Genomic DNA, 25655 nt, shown 5'->3' with positions numbered 1-25655 from the left:
AGGAGATACGAAACATCAGCCCATGTGGGACCCAAACGCTAAATTACACATACCAGTGAATGCTGTTCCAAATACGTGTGTGATCTGTTGTGAGAGTAGAACAATCCACAAGTTTGACTAACGAAATGGTCTGCGGTTCGAAAGGCGCGCCCGCGTCTCCTCACTTCAGCACTCTGGACAGCGCTCCACCAACTTGGAGACGGCGAGACTTGCAGGAGTTACGTTCTGTAATGAGGACCAACTGGAGATAAACGACGGTGCAATCATGGTGGATATTACGTGTTTATTATTTACAGGTGTATGTAAAACGCAAGTTGACTTTTCGAAGTGAGACATGGACTTTGTGGAAATTATCTTCGCGTTGTTCATTATTGTGGTCGCAATTGTCTCGTTGTTGTCGAACTTGCTGGTGCTGCTATGTTTTGTCCAGAGCACCGAGATCCGCCGACAGGTGCCGGGAATATTCACCATGAACCTGTCTTTCTGCAACATACTTATCACCCTTTTGAACATGCCATCGACATTGGTGGGGATTATCGGAAACCAGCAGCCTTTTGGGGATTGCCTTTGCCATACAGTGAGCTTTCTGGAGACCTTTTTGACTGCGAACACTATGTTGAGTATGGCAGCACTCAGTATAGACCGCTGGATAGCGGTGGTCTTTCCCTTGAGTTACTCCAGTAAAATGCGCTACAAGGACGCAGTGATCATGATGTGCTACTCGTGGCTCCACTCCCTCACGTTTTCCGTCATCGCCCTCCTGTTCTCCTGGGTTGACTATAGCCACATTTACGCCTCGTGCACCTTGCATTTGAGCGAGGAGAGCGACAGGATAAAGTTTACAATTTTCACCGTCGTTTTCCACGCCACTAGTTTCATGCTCTCGCTACTGATCCTGTGCTTCACCTATCTGAAGGTGTTAAAAGTTGCACGCTTCCACTGCAAAAGGATTGACGTTATAACCATGCAGACCCTGTTCTTGCTGGTGGATATTCACCCAACGTATGTATGTTCCTTTACTTATGAGGTGTGGAATGAATAGCCGTTACAATGGGCTGTAATAACTTTACAGTAGTCTATGATAAGAGGTTATAGCGTCAACCCTGAGGAAACATGCTTAGAAGAAGGTGTTCGAAAAATATAAGGAAATATTAAATGTATAATATTTTGTCATTTGTTCTGCTGGACTAATAAAAGTTCATTTCTATTTTCAGTGTGAAACAAAGGTGCCTGGTAGAGCAAAAGCGGAGGAAACAGAGAGCCACCAAGAAAATCAGCATTTTCATTGGGTCGTTCATCATCTGTTTTGCTCCCTATGTTATTACCAGGTAAGTGGATTTCCAGTAAACTGCAATACAGGCAGCTGTACAAACAGGTGTTTTATTCACCTACTGTAAACACACACTATTAAAGGGGTATTATAGGGTTTATGAGATTAACACATCACCGGGTGAACAGACTTTGCTCATAAAACTCAGTTAATGAACAGTAAATATATAGGCTATAATCAAATGGTATATACACTGTCTAATAACTTTTGCCACACAGCAAAATAACTGATTGAACAAAGTTCAGTTGTAAGGTGAGGCAATATGCATGCAAGATTGAGCCATATGCATGCACGGTTTAATTCAATTTCACCCAAATGAGGATTTTTTTGTGTTTATGACAATGATCTCCATCTGTAACTGAAACATCCATCATTAAACAATCCATTATCTGTTGTCATCTAATTTCACTGAACCATGAGATGACATTTATCATACAAAGAGACTTTAATTACCAAGAATGCACAGCATGACCTAGAGCAGTGGTTCCCAACTCCAGTCCTCCAGTACCCACAACAGTACACATTTCTATTGTAGCCCCGGACAAGAACAACCGTTTCAACTCATCAACTAATCATCAGGACCTAAATGAGTTGAAACAGGTTTTTTTTTCTGGGGCTACAACAAAAATGTGTGCTTTTGGGGGTACTCGACAACTGGAGTTGGGAACCACTGGTCTAGAGATGGTAGTTATGAGCAGGTGCCTAACTAGGAATAACAGGGGTTCCATAGAACTCCACATTAATTCAAGAGGAGTGTTTTTAGATGCATCTGTCCGAAACTTTACTTCAGAGCAATAAAAATTCCTCAAAGAACATTACATGAAATCCGATGCAGGTGTGTTATACAGACCTGGGTGATAGTTTAAATCCCTAAAACTAAACTCTGGTCCTCGAAGCCAGTTCCACTACTTGTTTTAATTGTTCCATGCCAGGTTTAGACCTGGCACACCAGGTGGGTGCAATTAATTATCAGGTAGAAGAACAGAAAACCAGCTCCGGCTCCGGACCTCGTGGGGTAAGAGTGAAATACCCCTGGTTTAGATAATGTGTGGGTGTGGACTCTAGACCCCACCTGACCCCACCTGATAGGTGGGGTCTAGAGGGGGGTGGGGGTGGAATAACGAAAAACATTTTAATGAGGAAATCTGTCTCAGTAATTGGCATGACCTTTAACCTCCTGTGCACACAATGGAAAGAGTCAGAATTACTTAATGAAGGGGAAATTTCTGCTTATTGGCAGGATTTATCCTCTATCACTCAACTGCATGCGTCATTAGCATTTATGCATACCAGTGGGCCATAATAATGTAGCAATGTTCATGTTATACATATTTCTTATTAATAAATATTTTATGTATATTATTATTACCTTTAGTATAATGCTAGTCGCCCACGCTGTTTATCGGCTGAACAATAAAGCCACATTTATTCTGTTCTACCTTGCAACCTTAGAGCCTCATGGCATTTCATAGAATAACAACTGAGTTACCACAAAACACTCTCAATAGCAAACAGAACAACTTGCTGCAAGATAAATACCATGCTTTGAATATGGGATAACATTTGCCCTTTCTAAAAGGCTATTTTCCGAACTCTAACTTGACCTCTGCCTTCTCAGGCTGACGGAGCTGCTTCCCTTCGTGGGCATCAATCGCCACTGGGGAATCTTCAGTAAGTGCCTGACATACAGCAAGGCTGCGTCCGACCCCTTTGCCTACTCCCTCCTGCGTCAACAGTACAAGAAGGTCCTGGTTACCGTCATCAACCGGCTGCTGCGCCGTGACCTGTACCCATCGTCTGGCCACAACAGCTCTCTGGACACAGAGAACGACTACTCTCTCCATAGGATCAGTTAATACCACCATTTTGGACATAACAAATATACCACAGACAGACAGCCCAAAAATAAAGGTTTCCTTATGGCAAAAGGGCAGGAGCTGAGAGAGAGATGGTCAGAAAAAGGGATTGTTGGAGAAGAAAAGAGATAGTGAGAGAGAGGGAGATGTTGTGGGAGGAAAAGCAAGAGGGGAGGAGTAGGATAGAGGGAGACAGGAAAACCGGAGGGGTAGACAGAGGAAGATGGCAAGATGGACTGTGCAAAGAATGATCGCATTCGGGGACGTTTGCTCCAGGCTTATTGGTAAAAAAGGAAGTTTATTGATCTATGGTTCACTGGTAGAACCACACACACACTCGATGGCACAGAGCCAGAATCAAATGAATCAATGTTATTGAATCAGCCAGGGGCTCGGGTTGAATCATAAACGGATGAATCACACCATTAGAGACTGAATTATTGTCTCTGCTGAGTAGCAAGGTATGCTAGTGGGCACTTATCTACCATATAACAACCTCTTTATAAAGAAGCTGACATAGCCAAATGTACAGACCTTTTGACACCCATATAGAACACAGGGAAGTGCTATGAAGGTTATTAATTTCTTGTTGACAGATGCACATAACATACAAGACTGTTGGATGCGACGACTAACGAGGAACTCTGTTCCGGTACGCTGATTTTTCGTCACTGATCAGTTGAACGAATCACAATTTCGCAGGTGCTCACATCTTTCGAATTTCGGTAGGGGAAGGGACATTGGGCCCATGGACTTGCCTGAAATGGCTGAGAGTTTCCGTTTAGAGGGGTGGCGACTTCGCTCGTCACGTTCGTAAATGTTCTATCACGTCTCCCCCCCAGAACTTAATGGAGCATTTGACGCAATTACTCAAAATGTTAGTTATGGGTGCCCGAGTTTACAAGGTTATGGACTGTTAACAGTGGATAGGGAGGATGGGAACGCTTAACTAGCTGCTGGCTAGTAGCCATTGGGCCACTGGTGCAATTTCTTGAAGTTAAAATGTGTACTTGTCAATGAATGGTACTCGCTGTGGCAAGTACTGCTAAATAGATGGCCATGTTAAGTAGACTATGGACTGTGTTAGACTCATTGGGTTAGACTACTACTGCAGTTGTTCACAATTTCTTCATGTCAATCACTGGAAATGAATGCACTTTGTATTTCTCTCAGAGCTACTAGTTACAGGAGCCAAAGGCAAATATCATGTTTACTATGATATTAGCATGTTGTAACTGAATGTACTACATAAAGATAATTTTGACTGAAATGGCTTTGTACTACTGTGTATAATACTTTATTTTGCCAAATATCAATATACATATTTCAAGTGATTGCTGGTAATGTATATATGGATATTTATAAATACCTGATGTTATCTTTATCAAACTACGTTGCACTGTATTAGAAACGATATTATTTATTTGATCTTAAAATGCTATAGGGGAATAATGATACCTTCAATAAGTGCTTTAAACACGTTATTGTGTGTGTGCCAGAATTCAATATACAGTATGACTGTTTAGCTCCTATAGTTGCTTTATCAGAACTGGTTTCATTAGATGTATAGACACAACGTATTTCATACTGTAAGCCACTTGCTGTAGCCTACATTGGCAGTGTGTGAGTAAAGATGTTGGTGAAAAATGTGCAATAAAGCTGTCAAATAACAAGCATCATTTGATACCAGGCCATATGAGACAACATAACAGGGACATTTAGAAGCATTATCTCATATCTACTGCCCAATCTGGCATTTTATCTTGGCAGATGCATCACCAGCTGTTTTGCAGGTGCTAGACTAGAGGCTGCCTGGATACACAATTCAACGTTTGTGTCACCACACCTCGATCGAATAACCCAATAACTAGTTGCCATGCAGTAAGTAGGAGTACAGCGATATTATTAAACGCCTCTGTATGATTGATTGTTGATTAGTTAAAAGGGATCAAAGGATTGGCACGAGCGACTGAAGGGCGGGAAAAATTCATCGAGCAACAAGTATCAAGCCTATTTATTTTATAGAGCATATGTACTGTCAACATACATGTCCAATAAATGAATGCACTTTAAGGTAAGAAATGAAAGGTTAATATATGTGGAAATGGTTGAGTAAAACTGTTTACAGTATAGGATTGGTAAGAGGTTTATTTGCAGCATGTTTTCAAGCACAATCCTCCCAACTCCAGCCACTTCTGTCCGGAACATTTCCCTCTGTAATTTGATAGTCGACCGTAATACTTGTAATAAACTCACTTTTTAGGGAAGCTCTCAAAGTTTTCGTGTAATTAGGCGCAGTAGGCTTGAGGTGCCACATCACAAAATATGGCATTTATGCGGAGGAAAATGAAGACTATTGTTTTTCTGAATGCACTTGTAACGGTTATCTGGTGTGCCTCTCCGCGCTGCAACCCTGAATACGAATTTCTCGGTAAAGTACTCCGCTTGCTATGATAACACACATGGTGTTATTTGTTCCTAGGAGTGATGTGACAGTGTTTAGGCTATTCCTGAAATATGTTTATCTAAAAGGTAATGGTTCAGAGGAATTTAATCTAAAACATAGACAAACTATTGTGGCCTATTTTAATTCACAAGCTGCCAACAGTAACAAAAGTAAAAGTGTCTTAAATGAGTGCGAAATTAAATGCTTAATTTCTTTAGAGAATTATAGAATTGTAGAGTTATATAGAAATATTGAGGTAGATATTCATCACTAGTGAGAGGTCATCTGATCCTAAGAATGAGAGTTCTTAGAAAATTAATACGATTTTACTGACAGACCAACCTGGTCTCAGAGCATTTCGTTGTTTTTTTTAACGTAAATCCGATACTTTCTCTTTAGTATGATATGTTAAGTTTCGTATGGTATGTATTAATTTGTGATTGTCCATCAGTCATTTAGTATGACATGTTAGAAAGTACAATTCGTATTATATGTTACAAATTTGCAAATGTACAATATGTTAAGAATTTGCTAAACGTATTCTATGTTACGAATTCTAGCTAGGTGGCTAGGTGACTAACGTTAGCTAGCTGGCTAACATTTAAAGGGTTAAGGTTAGCATCAGGGGAAGGGTTAGCTAAAATAGTTAAGGTTAGGATTAGGAAAAGGGTTAAGGTTGGGGTTAGGGTTACGGGAAAGGTTAGCTAACATGCTAACTAGTTACAAAGAGCTAAATAGTAGTAAGTAGTTGAAAAGTTGCTAATTAGATAAAAAGTTGTGCGTGATGAGATATGAACTTGTAACCTTCGTTTTTGCCTAAAGTAACCATCTGTCTTTTGTAACCATACCAATCGTAACATATCATACTAATTTAAGTGTCTTGAATTTATGTTTACTATATTACGTCTAATCTATGAGACCAGGCTGGACAGGCAGATATTTGTGAGGAGAGATGGTAAAGCCAGATAGAGGGTTCATAAAAACTAACTAATGTCACCAATAACGGTGGTGATAAATGTTATTCTGCCATCTAGTGTTGAAGGTATGAAATAAACTAACAATGGTTTGTCTTTCAGGTCGTTTTTGCAAAAAAACAGAACCTGAAAAACGTATGTATTTCTTTCATCAAGAAACCCTTCAAACTTATGTAAATGTAATGTGTGTACAGGCTTGACTGACAACATCTAGTAAGGTTATTATGGCTTTAGGCGGGCAGTGGGATATTCAATGGGATATTATGGCCTTAAGGCATCTCCGAGCTATCAAGTGTATTTTTGGATGATAAATAGCTGTATGAAATATTCACATTTTAATCTCCAGACATAATAGAAATATTTGGACTGCATAGAGGTAGCTATATATGAGATAATAAAAACGTTTTAGACAAAGGGATGGATTCTTGCATGCATATACATATGACAATTTAATATCAGGTTATGTATATTTTCAATGTCAAGGAAATGAGTGATGGTTGCTTACTGAACATCTTAGCTATATTTCTTAAATAAATGAACTGAGAACAAATGTAAAGCTACAAGAGGAAAACACCTGGCCAATACCCCTAAACATACTGATTTACAATGGAGAGAACATATGGAACCATAGAAACCATCTTGCAAGCGAGTTGACACTACGCCCCCACCTGAAAATAATTAATAACAAATCAAATGTTATAAGATTATTTTGCCACCCACATTACAAAATCATCCAAAGATCCCATCGAAGGTAATTGCAAAGATTACATAATAGTATGAAACAATACAATGGTATTATGAAGTTTTGCATAATTTTGTTATATTACAGCCTTTTGATGTACTATGTGTATTTTATACATGAATGATTCAACATGGTAAGCTATGAGTCTACATTCAGATCAGTCACCATATAGCACTTAATCTCTTCCATCTTTCTGAACCTGCTTCTTGGTTGCCTCTCTCCTCTACCCAGCCAAGTGTGTGGACATCATGATGAACTACTGCGACGACATGTCCTACACCCACACCATGTTCCCCAACATCTTGGGCCACAGGACCCGTGAGGAAGCCGAGTTGGGCCCCGAGTACCTCCTCCTCAGTGTGGTCCACAACCTGCTCAATGGAGAGTGCACCCCGGACATCCGCATGCTGGGCTGCTCAGTGCTGGTGCCACGCTGTGAGAAGGAGAAAGTGTGTAGCTAACAAAGGATAATGTAATAACACTGGATAATGTAATAACGTTCAATAATGTCATAACTTTCATTAAAGTCAGAACGTTTTATTTTATAATGTAAGGTGCTCAAGCCGTGCAGGAGTACCTGCGAGGCGGTGCGTAAGAGCTGTCGCCACGCCTTCGAGGGCATCGAGATGGCCTGGCCCTACTTCTTGGACTGTGACCGCTTCTTTGTCAGCGACCAGGAGGGTTGTTACGACCCACTGGAGGGCCTACGAGGTACTGGTGTCATGTCATACAAGTGACTATCAATCTAGGATAGAGACTACAATAGGACACTAACTACTGTACAGTAGGATGTTGACTCAAATAGTATTTTCAGACATAAAACAACCACATGAGCAAAATGTACGACTAGAGAGAACCATGTGTGTCAATATTATTGCAAGATTATATCAATCTAAAGAAAAATAACACCCAAACCCCCTCTAATAACAGAAGCATCCTTGGAAGGCCAACGGAGAATGGCATTGCTACGCAGATTTATGATAGTCGCCTGGTTGCCACATGAGCCCTTGCGGTAAAGTGACCAGATGTCCCCGATTTCCCCAATTTGAATGGCCTGTCCCCGGCTCGAGTTGTCTCCGAAAATGTCCCCGATTAGCCCATCAGAAAGAAAAAAGCAACTCTGAAGTTAGAGGGCTGATATTTCAATAATCAAACTTTGTATCCAATCAGATTTGTATGTAAAAATTATGTCTAACACAGTACCAAACCTGTTTGCTCTGCTTTGCCGCTGACCTTTTATGAGAATGTTTGATTACTTCACAGGATTAAGAAAATTGTGGAAGGGTAACCAATTCCTGTGTTATAATTAATACAAGTAGCCTATTAGAAAGGAACATAGCGAAAATGTATAGTTAAATATTGTTCCATGCCATTGTTTATTTTATTTCCGTGCAGCTGCCCACACGTAGGCTTTTGTGACCTAGAAAGGATCTATATTTGTAGCAACTATACAAAGCCCTCAAAAAGAACCCATAAGCAAGATGTTAGAGATTTGACAACTGCCATAACATCATGTGAGCCATATGGGAACACATACAAATTATGTCACTTTATGTCCACAGGCCACGCTGTTATCACATCTGCCATTAATATCTTGACTCAAGCAAGATATACTGTGTGCTTTTTAACAAGTCTATGAATTCACGCGGAGAAGTGATCAGTCTAACTTGAGTTCCGTACAGTTTGTTTGTCTCTGTGGCTGCAACCAATGCACACTCCAGCTGTGAAATTGCTCTCAATGAGTGTTAACGAGTCCTCTATTCCTTTGTACTCTCTCTATTTAACTCCACAGCTACTCTTTCCCACCATAGCCTATACCGACAAAATAACAGTTGAATGTTCATATAACCACTTCCCAGAAACATATCATAGATATGAATTTACATATTATACATACAATATGATATGGTTATAGATATGCACACAGATGGTGGTATAAAGTTTTGCATAACAGTTTTTAGTGGAGTATGAAATCTGTTTCCAAACCGATCTTAGATACTAACTGAAACACAAGCTGATGTCTGGCAACCATACTAAGGTTTATAATTATTTCCATGCAGATATTTATGTTGAACTGATATCTTTGGTCTTATGTCTCAACTTTGATTGGTTGCTTACCTTTCAGGTCTGGCACATTTGCCTAAATGAGCACATTTATATAGAAGTGCAGACCGGGGCTAGAATGTAGACTTTCCACTTTCTCTAATTCGTCAGTCTCCTGACATTTTACAGGGCTTTACTCGGCATGAGATGAAAGACTAAGGCCGTATTTGGTAAAATGGTATTCTGATATGGATCCAATTTATTTAAGTGAGGCGGTTTATTGAAGCATGGTTGTGCTTTCAAATGTAAACGTTTCTATGACATTGAATCAAAGTCACGCTTGCTAGTTAATACAAAAGTGTCTTAACTGGCTTGGAACACTATTGATCTTTATATCTTTGGCTACACTTTATAACAACTTTTACGAATAAGCCATTATTATAAAAATGTCACCATCTCTTCTTTCTCATAGTGACACAGGAAGAAGACCAGGCCAGTATAGATAATACCCCTGAGGAGCCTCATACTGTCATCCAGTTTAGCTATCAGTCTAACACCCAGATGAACAGCATCCTGAAGAAGACTGCAGCGCAATGCCCTGAAATCGCCACAACTTACAGCATCGGCCGCAGTGTGCAGGGCAAAGACCTGCTAGTGATTGAGTTCTCAAACAACCCTGGAGTACATGAATTACGTGAGTACAAATGGTCCTCAAATATACAGTACAGTGAGAGAGAGTCCTCGGTTCAGAGTTCAACCGGAGATAGTGTGTCTTTTTTGATTGTTGCACTAGACTGTAAGCTGCTGTCTTGGCCAGGTATCCCTTGAAAAACAGATCATTCATCTCAAGCGACTTTCTTGCTGAATAAATGTTAAGTAAGTCCCTATCCTGTTTTCTCATATCAACAGTTGAACCGGAGATGAAGTACATAGGCAACATGCACGGGAACGAGGTGCTGGGTCGCCAGCTGTTGATCTATCTGACCCAGTACCTGTGTTCAGAGTACCTGCTGGGGAACCAGCGCATCCAGAGCCTGATCAACACCACGCGTATCCACATCCTGCCCTCCATGAACCCTGACGGCTATGAGTTGGCTGCTGCTGAGGTCCAGGGCACCAACGACCCCGAGAATGAGGAGGTAGGTTGAATCAATGTTGTTGCTATGTTATTTGAACGTAATTCCAACATGATGGTGAATCAACATGGAAGACTTATTGGCTTTGAAAGTATACACACACTCTACCATGTTTTTACCAGAATTCAACGGCAGGTCGGAACGTTAAGTTTATTCAGCACCACAGGAGGTTGGTGGCACCTTAATTGGGGAGCCCAGATTTGTGGTCATGGTTGGAACAGAATCAGTGGAATGGTATCATCAGACACATGGTTTCCATTATTATGAGCTGCCTCCCCTCAGCAGCCTCCTGTGTTCAACACTGAATTCACATTAGTCAACAACACCAATCAAATATCAATCATATAATATTCATTGCTCGATACTTACAGTATACTACCCACTGTATGAAACTCTACAGGCTCAGAACTACTACAGCTGGACGCTGGGTCGAGGTAATGCCCAAAACATTGACCTGAACAGGAACTTCCCTGACCTGACCGCTGTCGCCTACGGCCGCCGCAGACACCGGCATTTCCGTAGCGACCACATCCCAATCCCAGACGCTTATTGGTTTGATAAGGTACAGTATGAATTCCTATCGATTTATATGCATGTTTGCATTGATTGTGTGGTGTTTATGCTACTGGATATGAATACATGACAATTGACAATGCCTTACGTGTATTTTGGCATTAGGATAGACAAAATTTATTTACTGTTTAACTGATTTTTGTTCCCGAAAGTGAGGCAAAAAAACAAAACAGAAAAACAAATGAATCCAAATTGATACCAAGTAAGAGGGTTTTTCATAAATAGTGTAGAAGGAAAAAATGAGTACTTTACCACATTGTCCTACGCACCTGTGCAAGCTCTAGGCCTAATGTGGGTTATATTATTTCAAGTGAAAATCTACGCTAGGAAATCCTTCTTGTGTTATTTTGAAAAAGAATGCAGATGATGTTACAATGTTAATTGTTATAATCATGGGAAATTAAGCAATGGGCAGTATATCTTGTAACAGTTTCTTTATTCTGAACATATCACTGATAAACATCAATAGCAGTATTATTAACATATGATGTATAATAGGATACAATAGAAACTGTGTAAAAAAATTATTGACTTAATGTATAATCAGTTCATTCCTTAAATGTATAGCCTAACTCGACTTCAACAAAATATTAATACAATACAAATATTAAAAGGCCTATCATAGACAAGACATTATAGGAGAAATAGACTACTGAATGTAAAGAGGGCCAATCATTCAAGTTAGGTCTGTCAAATGAATGCAGCACTGGAAAAAGTAGAATCCAATCCCTGTCATCACCAGGATAAAAACTTAATTTAATGTTCAGTGGCTTGCGAAAGTTTTCACCCCCCTTGGCATTTTTCCTATTTTGTTGCCTTATAACCTGGAATAAAATAGATTTTGGGGGGGTATGTATCATTTGATTTACACAACATGCCTACTACTTTGAAGATGCAAAATATTTTTTATTGTGAAACAAACAAGAAAAGGACAAAAAAGCAGAAAACTTGAGCGTGCATAACTATTCAGCAGTAGCAGTATGCTTAGGGTCATTGTCCTGCTGGAAGGTGAACCCCCGTCCCAGTCTCAAATCTCTGGAAGACTGAAACAGGTTTCCCTCAAGAATTTCCCTGTATTTAGCGCCATCCATCATTCCTTACATTCTGACCAGTTTCCCAGTCCCTGCCAATGAAAAACATCCCCACAGCATGATGCTGCCACCACCATGCTTCACTGTGAGGATGTTGTTCTCGGGGTGATGAGAGGTGTTGGGTTTGTGCCAGACATAGCGTTTTCCTTGATGGCCAAAAAGCTAAATTTTAGTCTCATCTGACCAGAGTACCTTCTTCTATATGTTTGGGGAGTCTCCCACATGCCTTTTGGCGAACACAAAACATGTTTGCTTATTTTTTTCTGGCCACACTTCTGTAAAGCCCAGCTCTGTGGAGTGTACGGCTTAAAGTGGTCCTATGGACAGATACTCCAATCTCCGCTGTGGAGCTTTGTAGCTTCTTCAGGGTTATCTTTGGTCTCTTTGTTGCCTCACTGATTAATGACCTCCATGCCTGGTCCATGAGTTTTGGTGGGCGGCCCTCTCTTGGCAGGTTTGTTGTGGTGCCATATTCTTTCATTTTTTAAATAATGGATTTAATGGTGCACCGTGGGATGTTCACAGTTTCAGATTTTTTTATGACCCAACCCTGATCTGTACTTCCCTACAACTTTGTCCCTGACCTGTTTGGAGGGCTCCTTGGTCTTCATAATGCCGCTTGCTTGGTGGTGTTGCAGACTCTGGGGCCTTTCAGAACAGGTGTATATATACTAAGATCATGTGATAGATCATGTGACACTTAGATTGCGCACAGGTGGACTTTATATAACTAATTATGTGACTTCTGAAGGTAATTGGTTGAACCAGATCTTATTTAGGGGCTTCATAGCAAAGGGGGTGAATACATATGCATGCACAACTTTTCAATTTTTTCTTTTTTTGAATTTTTTGAAACAAGTTATTTAATTTCACTTCACCGTTTTGGACTATATTGTGTATGTCCATTACATGAAATCTAAATAAATATAATTTAAATTACAGGTTGTAATGCAACACAATAGGAAAAACGCCAAGGGGGTGAATACTTTTGCAAGGCACTGTATATAGGGTAATAGAGTAGAATATTTTAATTTTTTCTAATTCAAGATTGAGCGACAAGAAATAATTGTAATAAAAGGAAATGTTAGTGTTTAATGAGTTCATTACCTGAATATATACACTGTAGCCTATAGGCTTTAACAAAATATGTGTAAAGGAGTGCATAACTGTCTGCAGGGAAGTCAGGCGCAGGAGAGCAGAAATGGGTAGCAAACAGGTGCCCTTTATTGAGGCGAACAGAACACGGTACTAAGAAAACTAAACACACACGGGTTGCAATAACCCGGTGTAAACCAGCCTGGAGTACACATACATTTACATATAACAATTCCACATACAGACATGGGGGAAAACAGAGGGTTATATGCAAAACGAGTAATGAGGGAATGCAAACCAGGTGTGCGGGAAAACAAGACAAAACAAACGGAAAATGAAAGGTGGATCGGCGATGGCTAGAAGACCGGTGACATCGACGGGCGAATGCCGCCCGAAAAAGGAGAGGGACCGACCTTGGCGGAAGTCGTGACAATATGAATAGGCCTATCATAGACAAGGCCTTTAATTTGAAGAAAGAGGGACAATCATTCAAGTTAGGTCTGTCAAATGAATGTAGCTTTGAAAAAAGTTAATTTCAATCCGGCCATAGAGTATAGCCTATCTATCATATAATCTACAGAATATTTGTTTTATTTAAAATGCGCAATTAGAAGCATCATTCCATTACAGAGTAAGCTTTATTAAATTCGAGGTCAGAAGGCCTATACAGTCAATCACTCACAGCATCCTCCTTCAATTGCCTCATCCGGCTGCCAGGAAAAGCACACACCTTGGAGAGAGTCGACCACATCATTGTGGAGGTCCTTATCTGCGCGAAGTGTGTGTGTGCCACTGGCGATGCATTTTGCAGGATATGCTGTTCTCGGTGCACATGATAACTTCAAACACATTCTGTCTACAGGCAGTAGGCTTCTGGTCAAATGTAAGTTATGATTCGCAAATCATCATACAGCCGACACACTTCAATGTCATCACTCATTTTGACTTCAATTTGGTTTTGCAAAATACTCTCAGCTTGCACTGGGGAATGCTGAGGAATGCCCTGATCTCTGGCCAGTTGTTCGGTTCGATGATGACATTGTTTTTTGGGGTTATTAATTGCTTATAAAAGGTCAGAAAATTATGCATTAACAATTAATTTAACCGATTGTTTGTTAATAACGAGACACCCCACCACGTTTAACCTGGACACATAAATGGTGAGAATTTGCGGCGGCCTCAATTATGCTGGCATGCAAGAGAAATTAAACGTCTTCACAAACATGTACCGAGCATGTGTGTCACTGTTCAATTAGAGGCCTGAACATAACAATCGCATGATCTGAGGGGCTTTGGTCTTTTATTCTCACGTATCAGTTTGGGAAATCCTCAAGGTAGAGCGGACAGTGCATTACAGAAAAAGAACAAAGTACCGCATAAATTGAGAAGGGTGCAATTGTGGCCTGCAATTTGGGGCATTCCTGCATCTGCAGGAACCCCGCTTTATACTTCAATTTGTCCATTTTTAAACTAGGACAGGCGGGAGGCATTCATGCAGGAACCAATGAGATGCTCGATGGGGGGTGATCATGAAGGAACCAATGGGATGCTTGAGGGGTGGCATTCCTGCAGAATTAGGAATGTCCACATGCAGGAACTCCTGCACACTATTGCATTTTTAAAAGAAAAGTCAAGCAGGGCATCCGTTAAATAGTAAATCAAGTTTGTGTGTCCTTATTGATGTATCGTCAATATTTGATATCAAGATATGTAATTGAGCTTTGAGCTTCACCAATCATTTCCTGTTGTCATGCCATCATTCATTTTTGTTGTGATATGACCAGCTGAAGATGGTGACATATGATTTATAAGCCGGTCTGTATGTGTTTGAAATAAATCAGGTAGCTCCAGAGACATACGCAGTCATGAAGTGGATCAGGTCCATTCCCTTTGTGCTCTCAGCTAACTTCCACGGAGGAGAGCTGGTGGTGTCCTATCCCTACGACCTCTCCAAACACCCACTAGAGGAGAAGATGTTCTCCCCCACGCCAGACGAACAGGTATGTAGGACTGACAGCAAAATGTATCCTTCACTCCAACATGAACAATACTCTCCAGAATGGACTGCACTCTATGACCTGAAGTGTGTCTATTGCAGAGAGCTGTCCAATTGATTGTTCATGCTCTGCATTCATTACCACATTCTTGAGAAAAAAAGGTTAATTTTGGAGATTTCCTTTGCGGTCACATGTAAATGAAATGTATTTTAGCTGCAAACAAATCAAACTAACATTTCAAATCAATTTTTTTAATTGATTTGTTATTTTACCAGGTAAGTTGACTGAGAACACATTCTCATTTGCAGCAACAACCTGGGGAATAGTTACAGGGGAGAGGAGAGGAATGAATGAACCAATTGTAAACTGGGGATTATTATGTGACTGTGATGGTTTGATGGCCAGATTGGGAATTTAGCCAGGACACTGGGGTTAACACCCCTACTCTTACAATAAGTGCCATGGGATCTTTAATGACCGCAGAGATTCAGGACATCCATTTAATGTCCCATCCGAAAGATGGCACCCTACACAGAGCAGTGTCCCCAATCACTGCCCTGGGGCTTTGGGATATTTTTTAGACCAGAGGAAAGAGTGCCTCCTACTGGCCCTCCAACACCACTTCCAGCAGCATCTGGTCTCCCATCCAGAGACTGACCAGGACCAACCCTGCTGAGCTTCTGAAGCAAGCCAGCAGTGGTATGGAGGGTGGTATGCTGCTGGCAAGGGTGGTATGCTGCTTTAACAGTAAACAGAACTTGCCGTTATCTTTTTTTATGAATGAGAAAGACATATGTTTTATTTTTTTGCTGCAGGTATTCAAGCAGATAGCGAGAACATATGCAGATGCCCATGCCACCATGTCAGGAAATAACTCTGAAAGGTGTGGGAACTTTGGCAGCATCGGCCAGGACGGCATCATTAATGGAGCAAAGTGGTACAGTTTCGCAGGTGGTGAGTTTAAAGTAACTGTCCAGTGTTTCCAGATTTCTAATAAATATGACCTATAAATATAGCTGCGAGCAGCAATGAACAGGGTTCACAGGATGACAGAAAGGAGACAATATCAGTTGGATAACAAAGCAAGCACTCCATCATGTAGGAACTATCTCCCTTTATGTGCCATCAGTGAAAGCATTACCATGTTTATCTCTCAAAACCACAAGGATGACACAAGTGAAGTTTAGTCTAGTGCTGTAGCTTGAAATACAGCAGGTATTCATCCTTAAAGTAATTACTTAATGTTTTGAGTTTATATACAATGCTTGGGTCAATTTCACTAATGCTAAGATTTGTTGAATATTTTCATCTTATTTTCATGATATTTCACGTTGTTCGTCTGCATAATTTATATCTAGCATTCATTTGCATAAGACAAAGTCTGCTTGATCAATAGTTATTGCCACTGGTGCCAATGACCTCTATAGTGCCACCGGTTGCAGCCACCTAAGGTTGCAGTGACTATAGCCACACAGATTCTAAGGACATATACATAAGGTTTACATACCAAATTTCATGGCTCCATGTCCATCAGTTAAGTTCTTATAGCCCTGGTGTGATATGGTTTAGCGTGGCCGACTTTGAATGCAGCAACTAATCATTCTCAAATTCATCAGAGGCTAATTCATTGAGTATATCTGGAGTCAATCTGACTTATTAGGGATGTGCATCTCTCCTTACAAGCACGATTCGTTAGATACATCTAGATACATGTGCTCCGATACGATACAGGGACCATACTTTTCGTTTTAATCAATTTGGTGCGGTTCAGTTTGATTAGTGGAACGAATCGATGTGATTCGGTTTGATACGATTCATGTGTGTCTAGGGACCTGAGCTAAGCCTTAGGGCAGACTGAGCATCTACCACTATGAGATAAGGATGTCCACTTTTCATTTCTTTGTTGTGACTGTATCTGTGGGAATATTTGATCAGCGGCAATATTATGTCATATCTCCGGCCTAGACTTTGTGTTTTAGGAAAGGGGTCGAATGGCTACGGCTTTCATCATTTCATTTCATTCATATTTACGTTTTTGTCCCCCTACTTTTTATCTGAAATCCACATCACCCACTGATTAATTTGTCATATAGCAGATTCAAATGTTTTGAGCTAGTAACATGTCAATATTTATCTTGCAAAATTAACTATGACATACAGTACATGGCAAATTAATATAACACAGCTTTTGTTTTCACCCCGTCTCAAAAGGTAATGGTTTTGACCGTTTGGAGCTTTACTGAGGAGAGGTGTCCAACCAGTGCGGCTCTCAAAAAGTATTGCTGTTATGAAATGACAACTACCCTGTCCATGTAAAAATGACCAAATGCACTGACTGGTTAAAGCAGAACTACCAAAAATATTTACATCTCATATGCAATTAAATCCATAAAAGTTTGATAGGCTGAAGGATAGGACGCATCAATTCAGTCACAACAGATTATCTGTATTTTCAGAACAATGTTTCGTAGCGTTTTAATCAATTTTCTTACTGTTTGGATCGGTTTGGGCTCCCGTGGACCGATGCACTCATATCTTAAACATTTGAACCGGGATTAAACATTTGAACCGGGGCCGATGCTTATCAGCGAATCGATACATCCCTATTACTTATGATTCATGAGAAGTTTTTTGTTTGTTTGTGTTTTTAGCATTAGGATAATATGCTAATGCTAAAAATGATGTGCTAGCCATATTTGAATGCAGCAACAATTATTTTTCAAAACCATTAAAGACTGATGTAATGAGTCTAAATACAACACCTGGAGAGAATCTGATATATGGTTCATGAGGAGAAGATGATTGCAGATGATTTTGAGCGTAAGCGTTTCATATGCAAAGAATGAGTTGTCAAAAATGTCCTTGTTTTTTGAGATATCAATACCAAATTCAGTGTCTTAGGGACATCCATGATAGCGAGTTTCAAGTTGAATAGGCCAAATGGACATGTTTATATGGACACGTAAAATCTGATTTTCTCAAGCTAAGTTAAGACGTAAGGGTAATGTTTTTTTAAATGTTTAAAAATGCACCATGGGCCTACATTCTAAATGTAGTGCCATTTGGACATGGTTCATGAGAAGATTTTTGAAAGTTTTCTTTAGCATATTTTAGCGTATTAGCATATGTACTCATATGCATCTACTGGTATTGTGTGGACATCTTTGAATGCATCAACATTATTTTATCAAACTCTTTAGGGACTATTGTAATGAGTCCAAAGACCAAATTTGGAGTGAATCTGACTTTTAGATGATTTTTAAAAATGTTAATACTGAACAAAAATATAAACGCAACATGTAAAGTGTTGGTCCCATGTTTCATGAGCTGAAATAAAAGATCCCTGAAATGTTCCATAAGCACAAAATGTTTCAGCATGATAATGCACTGCCCCATGTTGCAAGGATCTGTACAGAATTCCTGAAATCTGTGGGACAACATTCCACAGGCCACAATCAACAGCCTGATCAATTCTATATGAAGGACATGTGTCGCACTGCATGAGAAAAACAGTGGTCACACAAGATATTGACTGATATTCTGATCCACACCCCTTCCTTTTTTTTAAAGTATCCGTGACCAGATGCATATATGTATTCCCAGTCATGTGAAATCCATAGATAAGGGCCTCATTTATTTATTTAAATTGAATGATTTTCTTATATGAACTGTAACACAGTAAAATCTTTGAAATTGTTGCATGTTGCATTTATATTTTTATTCAGTGTATTTTAAGCATTAGCATTACATAGTCAAAAAAGTTCATTATTAATAGTTTCCTTATTCTTTAAGATATCAATGCCAAACTAACATGGCTCATCATGGTAATGTCTTTGATGACCCTAAAAAGTTTCAAGTTGATAAGCCATTGTGAAGTGGATTTAAAAAGGATTTAAATGGATGCATAAAATCAGATTTCCTGATTTATCACTAACTCAGACATTTCTTAACCAACGCCTTAGCTTTTCTCAAACTAAATTAAGAGATGTACCATGGGCCTACTACATAACACATGTGGTGTTATTTTGTCTTATGGTTCATGAGAAGTTTTCCCAAGGTTTTCCAAAATCTATACTGATGGACCTTATGGTTCCTTGATACAAATGTGTTAATCCAAAAAAAAAAACAAAAAAAAAAAAAAAATGATGTTTATTTATCAGGAAAGACACCTACATACAATGTTTCAAGTCTATAGGTCAAATGGGGCGACAGATATGAGGGTTTAAGTGAGACTGCTAATAACAGCGCCGCCTATAGGCCAATCAGTGCCATTATTTTTGACCAAGTTACATATGGCCTGAAGTATCTGTGTCAAATTAGAAAAAAGTTACCAATCTATGCTTGAGTTATTTGACCATATCAAGGGGAAAAAAATGTATAATAACAATAGGTTTCCCAGCTTCGCTAATTGGAATAGTTTTCCTTCCAAAAATGCTAATCTCAGGAGCCTTACATCATCCTCTATGAGAAAATATTAAAAAAATAAATAAATACATTCTCCACTTTAAGCTTTGGCCACGAATAGCATATAGGAGTGTAAGATGAGTCAACAACATTATTTGGGTATGAGTTAACAGAATATTAACTTTTATAAGTTAGATTTTCAGTGGACATTTACTTTAAAAAACAACATCAAATCAGTCGATAAGTCTAGGACTGTTGAAGTGAATGTATAACATTAGATTAAAATAGCTGATGAAGGCTCAATGAAAACCTGCACTTACTAAGCAAGTTGTATTTTGAAGTATGAAAGCCACCTGGTGGTGCTTCTAGTTATTGTCTTTCTATGATGATGAGTTTGTCATTTCTTTCACTAGTACATATTTCCTCTTGTAATGTGGCCAGGTATGCAGGACTTCAACTACCTCCACACTAACTGTTTGGAAGTGACGGTGGAGCTGGGCTGTGATAAATTCCCAGCTGAGGAGGAGTTATACACAGGCTGGCAGGACAACAAAGAGGCTCTGCTCACATTCATGGAGTCGGTGAGAGACCTCAAACCCAGCAATTAATTCCAAAACATCCACCAATCAACCCTTCTGTTTTCAATCACTCCTTTTAACAGATCTGAGAGGACTTCTCTACTAACACTGCTTCTCAATGTTTCCCAGGTCCACCGTGGAATAAAGGGAATAGTAAAGGATGCCGATGGGAATGGAATCAAAGGTGCAAGGATATCTGTCCGAGGAATAAGGCATGACATCACAACAGGTAATATCTATAGTCTGCCTTACAGATTGCGATTGGTCATTTTTATTGTATGCTTTGAGAATCTAAGTGATAGTTATTAGATGAATACATACATTTGAAGTCAGAAGTTTACATACACTTAGGTTGGAGTCATTAAAACTTGTTTTTAAACAACTCCACACATTTCTTGATAACAAACTATAGTTTTGGCAAGTCGACATCTACTTTGTGCATGATACAAGTAATTTTTCCAACAATTGTTTACAGACAGATGATTTAATTCATAATTCACTGTATCACAATTCCAGTGGGTCACAAGTTTACATACACTAAGTTGACTGTGCCTTTAAACAGCTTGGAAAATTCCAGAAAATGATGTCATGGCTTTAGAAGCTTCTGATAGGCTAATTGACATAATTTGAGTCAATTGGAGGTGTACCTTGTGGATGTATTTCAAGGCCTACCTTCAAACGCAGTGCCTCTGCTTGACATCATGGGAAAATCCAAAGAAATCAGCCAAGACCTCAGAAAAAAGTTGGAGACCTCCACAAGTCTTGTTCATCCTTGGGAGCAATTTCCAAACGCCTGAAGGTACCACGTTCATCTGTACAAATAATAGTGCGCAAGTATAACACCATGGGACCACGTAGCCGTCATACCGCTCAGGAAGGAGATGTGTTCTGTCTTCTAGAGATGAACGTACTTTGGTGCAAAAAGTACAAATCAATCCCAAAACAACAGCAAAGGACCTTGTGAAGATGCTGAAGGAAACAGGTACAAAAGTATCTATACCTACAGTAAAACGAGTCCTATATCGACATATCCTGAAAGGCCGCTCAGCAAGGAAGAAGTCACTGCTCCAAAACCGTCATAGAAAAGCCAGACTACGGTTTGCAACTGCACATGGGGACAAAGATTGTACTTTTTTGGAGAAATGGCCTCTGGTCTGATGAAACAAAAATAGAACTGTTCGGCCATAATGGCTATTCTTATGTTTGGAGGAAAAAAGGGGGAGGCTTGCAAGCCAAAGAACACCATCCCGACCGTGAAGCACGGGGGTGGCAGCATCATGTTGTGGGGGTGCCTTGCTGCAGGAGGGCCTGGTACACTTCACAAAATAGATGGCATCATCAGTAAGAAAAATGGTGTGGATATATTGAAGCAACATCTCAAGACATCAGTTAAAGCTTGGTCGCAAATGGGTCTTCCAAATGGACAATGACCTCAAGCATACTTCCAAATTTGTTGCAAAATGGCTTAAGGACAACAAAGTCAATGTATTGGAGTGGCCATCACAAAGCCCTGACCTCAATCCTATAGAAAATTTGTGGGCAGAACTGAAAAAGCGTGTGCGAGCAAGGAGGTCTACAAACCTGACTCAGTTACACCAGCTCTGTCAGGAGGAATGAGCCGAAATTCACCCAACTTATTGTTGGAAGTTTGTGGAAGGCTGCCCGAAACGTTTGACCCAAGTGAAACAATTTATAGGCAATGCTACCAAATATTAATTGAGTGCATGTAAACTTCTGACCCACTGGGAATGTAATGAAAGAAATAAAAGCTTAAATATCTCTATTTATCTCTATTATTATTCTGACATTTCACATACTTAAAATAAAGTGGTGATCCTAACTGACCTAAGACAGGGAATTTTTACTAGGATTAAATGTCAGGAATTGTGAAAAACTGAGTTTAAATGTATTTGGCTAAGGTGTATGTAAACTTCCAACTTCAACTGTAGCTTTGAGGATTTTAGTAGTAGTTTGAAGTAGTTTAATTTTCTATAATGCTAAAGCTCTAAGAGATCCCATTTTAATTGTGTAAAATAACAGTCATGTCCTGTTTGAGATGTCAGGCTGTGTGTAACCCATTGAGTCAAAAGATCCTCTCTCCCTTCCACCCTTTCTTTCTAGCTGAAAACGGAGACTACTGGCGCATGCTAACTGCTGGCATCCACATCCTGACTGCCTCTGCACCAGGCTACACCAGGGCCATGAAGAAGATCCACCTCCCGGCACGCATGCAGAAAGCAGGCCGGGTGGACTTTGTTCTGCAAAAGGCAGTGGTGGAGCCTGACATAGAGGAGGACTATAACATCCCTTCCATGGGAACCTATGAGCGCTTTGACCCCTACAACCAGTTTGAGCGCTATGCCATTAGGGAGCAGAACCAGAACAGAGAGGAGAGGCAGGAGAAACCATGGTGGTGGAGCTACTTTAGCCGCGCCCATGGATCTGCTCCCACCTGGCTTCTCAGAATTGATTAGAGCTTCTCCAGTCCAATAAAATAGAAAATTCTATGGCTAATTCTATGGCTCTCGTTCCTCCTATATCTCCCTTTCTCAACTCTGGTCCCTGAGTACCATCAAGGTTTGCAGATGTCTGTTACAACTCAATACTAGCAAACATAATTCAATTAATCAACGGCTTAATAATTAGTTGAATCATGTGTGCCTGTATAGGGCTTGAATAAAACATTTGCAACCCTGGGGTTTCTCGGGGACCAGATTTGAGAACACTGCATTACAGGATCAAAGACAGGCTACTATTTGAGTTGAATATGATTTACATAATCTTATCATAAAAGTAACACATTTTAACGTTACCATTATTATCCGTTGCTTCAAACTTGTCATAACTGAATTTAAAGAGGAAATAGCTAGTTGGCTGGCCATCAAGTTGTTCATGATAGCAATATGTAAATTTAACAAGGCATAGTTAATTTAAAGTGTTTTCTCCTAAAGGTAGCCCCCATTCTCAAGCTTTTGCCCTGTTATGCTGCTTCACTTTATGCCCATAATGCAACACCGGAAGGTTGAACGACTCAAACCATTTGTCTCTCCACCCTCACATATTTGTACGTGTTTATAATAAAACATGATTAAATAACAACAACTATTGCTACTACTGGCTTTTGTATGTTAAATAAAAGAGAGAAACATTGTTAACACATTCTCTTCAGTTAAATTTGACCTCCCTTTAAATCTTCCAAAATGAGGTAAGTTCAATTCTTATAACACTGTAAGGTATCTAATTCTCAGACAGTCACAGTTCCACTTTACAATAAGTGTTCCTAAAATGTGTCTACATGGTAGTAAATGGGTCCCTAGTCTCTTTAAAAGATGTAATGAAACTCATTGGCCATAAGAGGGCAGCCTAATTTCACTTGTTGTTGCCCATGTTGCATATTCAACTGAACTGCCATCCCAGGCAAGACAACCATTCCAGCCAACCCCATACTGCATCCCCCCTCTCTACCACACGACCACGTATGGCATCTGTTAAAGTAGAACCAGAGGCAGTGATATGTCAGTCTGTGGTACCAGTCAACCGTGCTTTATGAACTAGAAAGTGTGTCATTTCACATAGCGCTCGGCATCAATTTACTCTTGTGGCTCTAGTTGTTATCTTCAGTATTTGTCTTACATTTTACCTAGATATGAATTGATCTGAAACTGAATGTTCAGTCATATCTTGCAATGTCTTGTTTGGCCACCAATGTCACAATTGATGTTAACTTGTGAATATCATTAAGGTAACCCCTTAACAGGTATGCCAACACTGTGCCTGTTCCTTGAAAGAAGAGAACAATCTCCTTTGCTAATGGTAGGATGCTGTATAGGCTTGCAATAGCTTACATTATTTAATACCAATGGACACCACTCCACAGTATTCAGCTAGCAATGAGAATTCTTTCTTCAATCTCCCCTACATACATTTGAGCTGATGTTCGGTTATGATTAGTAAACGGAGGTCTAATCTGATTTGTGTTTGTGTATATTTCCAGATGTCAGCATTCCTGACATACCAAACAGTTGACCACTGTCTGCTGTACTTGCTAGGCTGTTGTCCCTTGACCCTATCTGACCAAACATCATCTCCTTGAATCACAAAGCTAGACCAAACCCTGGAAAACATATCCCTCATTGAGCCACTGCTGGTAAGAATTTATAAGCACTTCAATAATGCATAAATATACATTATTTTAAAGGGATTATTCACACAAATTATGAAATTACTTGTGTGTTTCATTACCTTGAAAGCATGGGCAAAGGGAGATTGCTACCCACACTTAGTCAAACATGGCTTCACACAGACCCTTTTAGAATTCATGACCAAAAATGTATTCGAGTGGATGGATCCCAATTAGCATTTTGGTGTTTGCATGCACAAATCATACACATTGCATAGTAATTTTTTTTCTCTCAGTAATATTGTAATTTAGGTGGTCTATCCCTTTTAGATAACCCAATGGCATGGACTTCTCTCTCTTGCTCCACAATGATGTGCATTTATCATTCATGTAATTCAGTCTGTTATAAATAAATAACACATAACATTTACATTTTAGTTATTTAGCAGATGCTCTTATCCAGTGCATTCATCTTAAAGCTACATGTAACCTTTTGGGCGACCTGACCAAATTCATATAGAAATGTGAGTTATAGGTCTTTCATTCCCATTGAATGAAATGGTTCTTAAATTTAGTTTTTGAGAATGGACTTCCGGTTTTGTACACCAGCGTCAAAAGCTGAAAATACAATATTTTTGGTTATGGAAAAGATATTTCACAGCGGTTTAGATGGAACAATGATTCTCTACACAATGACTGCTTGTTATGTTACATAAACTGAAATTAGGATAAATATTATAATTTTAGCAACCAGGAAATGGCTTGGCAATTTCTGCATAGTGCATTTTTAAAATAGCTTGTGGGACAACCACATACAGGTAACTGACATAATGGAAACACTTGAGTAAATGAGGGATACAAAATATTTTGAAATCAGGTGCTTCCACACAGGTGTGGTTCCTGAGTTAATTAAGCAATTAACATCCCATCAAGCTTAGAGTCATGTATAAAAATGCTGGGCAGGCCATTATTTTGGCTATTATTTTGGCTACCATGGCTATGCCCCCATAGGATAACAATACCCCCATCCACAGGGCACAAGTGTTTACTGAATGGTTTGATGAGCATGAAAACGATGTAAACCATATGCCATGGCTGCCTCAGTCACCATATCTTATCCCAATTGAACACTTATGGGGAATTCTGGAGCAGCGCCTGAGACTGTTTTCCACCACCATCAACAAAACACCAAATGATGGACTCATGGATGAATGGTGTCTCATCAAAAGCAAATTGTATTTGTCACATGCTCGGAATACAACAGATGTAG

General features: G+C 39.7%; 2 protein-coding genes across 2 annotated transcripts; both read left to right on the top strand.

Moving 5' to 3' along the window:
* The first annotated feature begins 334 nt into the window (after positions 1 to 334).
* LOC110531809 (G-protein coupled receptor 26) lies at positions 335 to 4856 on the top strand. Its single transcript, XM_021615240.2, has 3 exons — positions 335 to 1002; positions 1215 to 1328; positions 2949 to 4856. Exons 1-3 carry the CDS (start codon positions 335 to 337, stop codon positions 3184 to 3186), a joined length of 1020 nt encoding a protein of 339 aa, XP_021470915.1. The 3' UTR covers positions 3187 to 4856.
* Positions 4857 to 5421: 565 nt separating this feature from the next.
* Positions 5422 to 23424, top strand: LOC110531808 (carboxypeptidase Z). Its single transcript, XM_021615238.2, has 12 exons — positions 5422 to 5617; positions 6709 to 6741; positions 7580 to 7797; positions 7903 to 8059; positions 9864 to 10085; positions 10301 to 10530; positions 10928 to 11089; positions 15128 to 15286; positions 16099 to 16237; positions 20129 to 20268; positions 20395 to 20494; positions 22387 to 23424. Exons 1-12 carry the CDS (start codon positions 5512 to 5514, stop codon positions 22737 to 22739), a joined length of 2019 nt encoding a protein of 672 aa, XP_021470913.2. The 5' UTR covers positions 5422 to 5511; the 3' UTR covers positions 22740 to 23424.
* Positions 23425 to 25655: the final 2231 nt, after the last annotated feature.

This window comes from Oncorhynchus mykiss, chromosome 9, assembly GCF_013265735.2.
Source record: "Oncorhynchus mykiss isolate Arlee chromosome 9, USDA_OmykA_1.1, whole genome shotgun sequence".
Lineage (NCBI taxonomy): Eukaryota > Metazoa > Chordata > Actinopteri > Salmoniformes > Salmonidae > Oncorhynchus > Oncorhynchus mykiss.
This window is presented reverse-complemented; position numbering and strand designations above follow the sequence as displayed.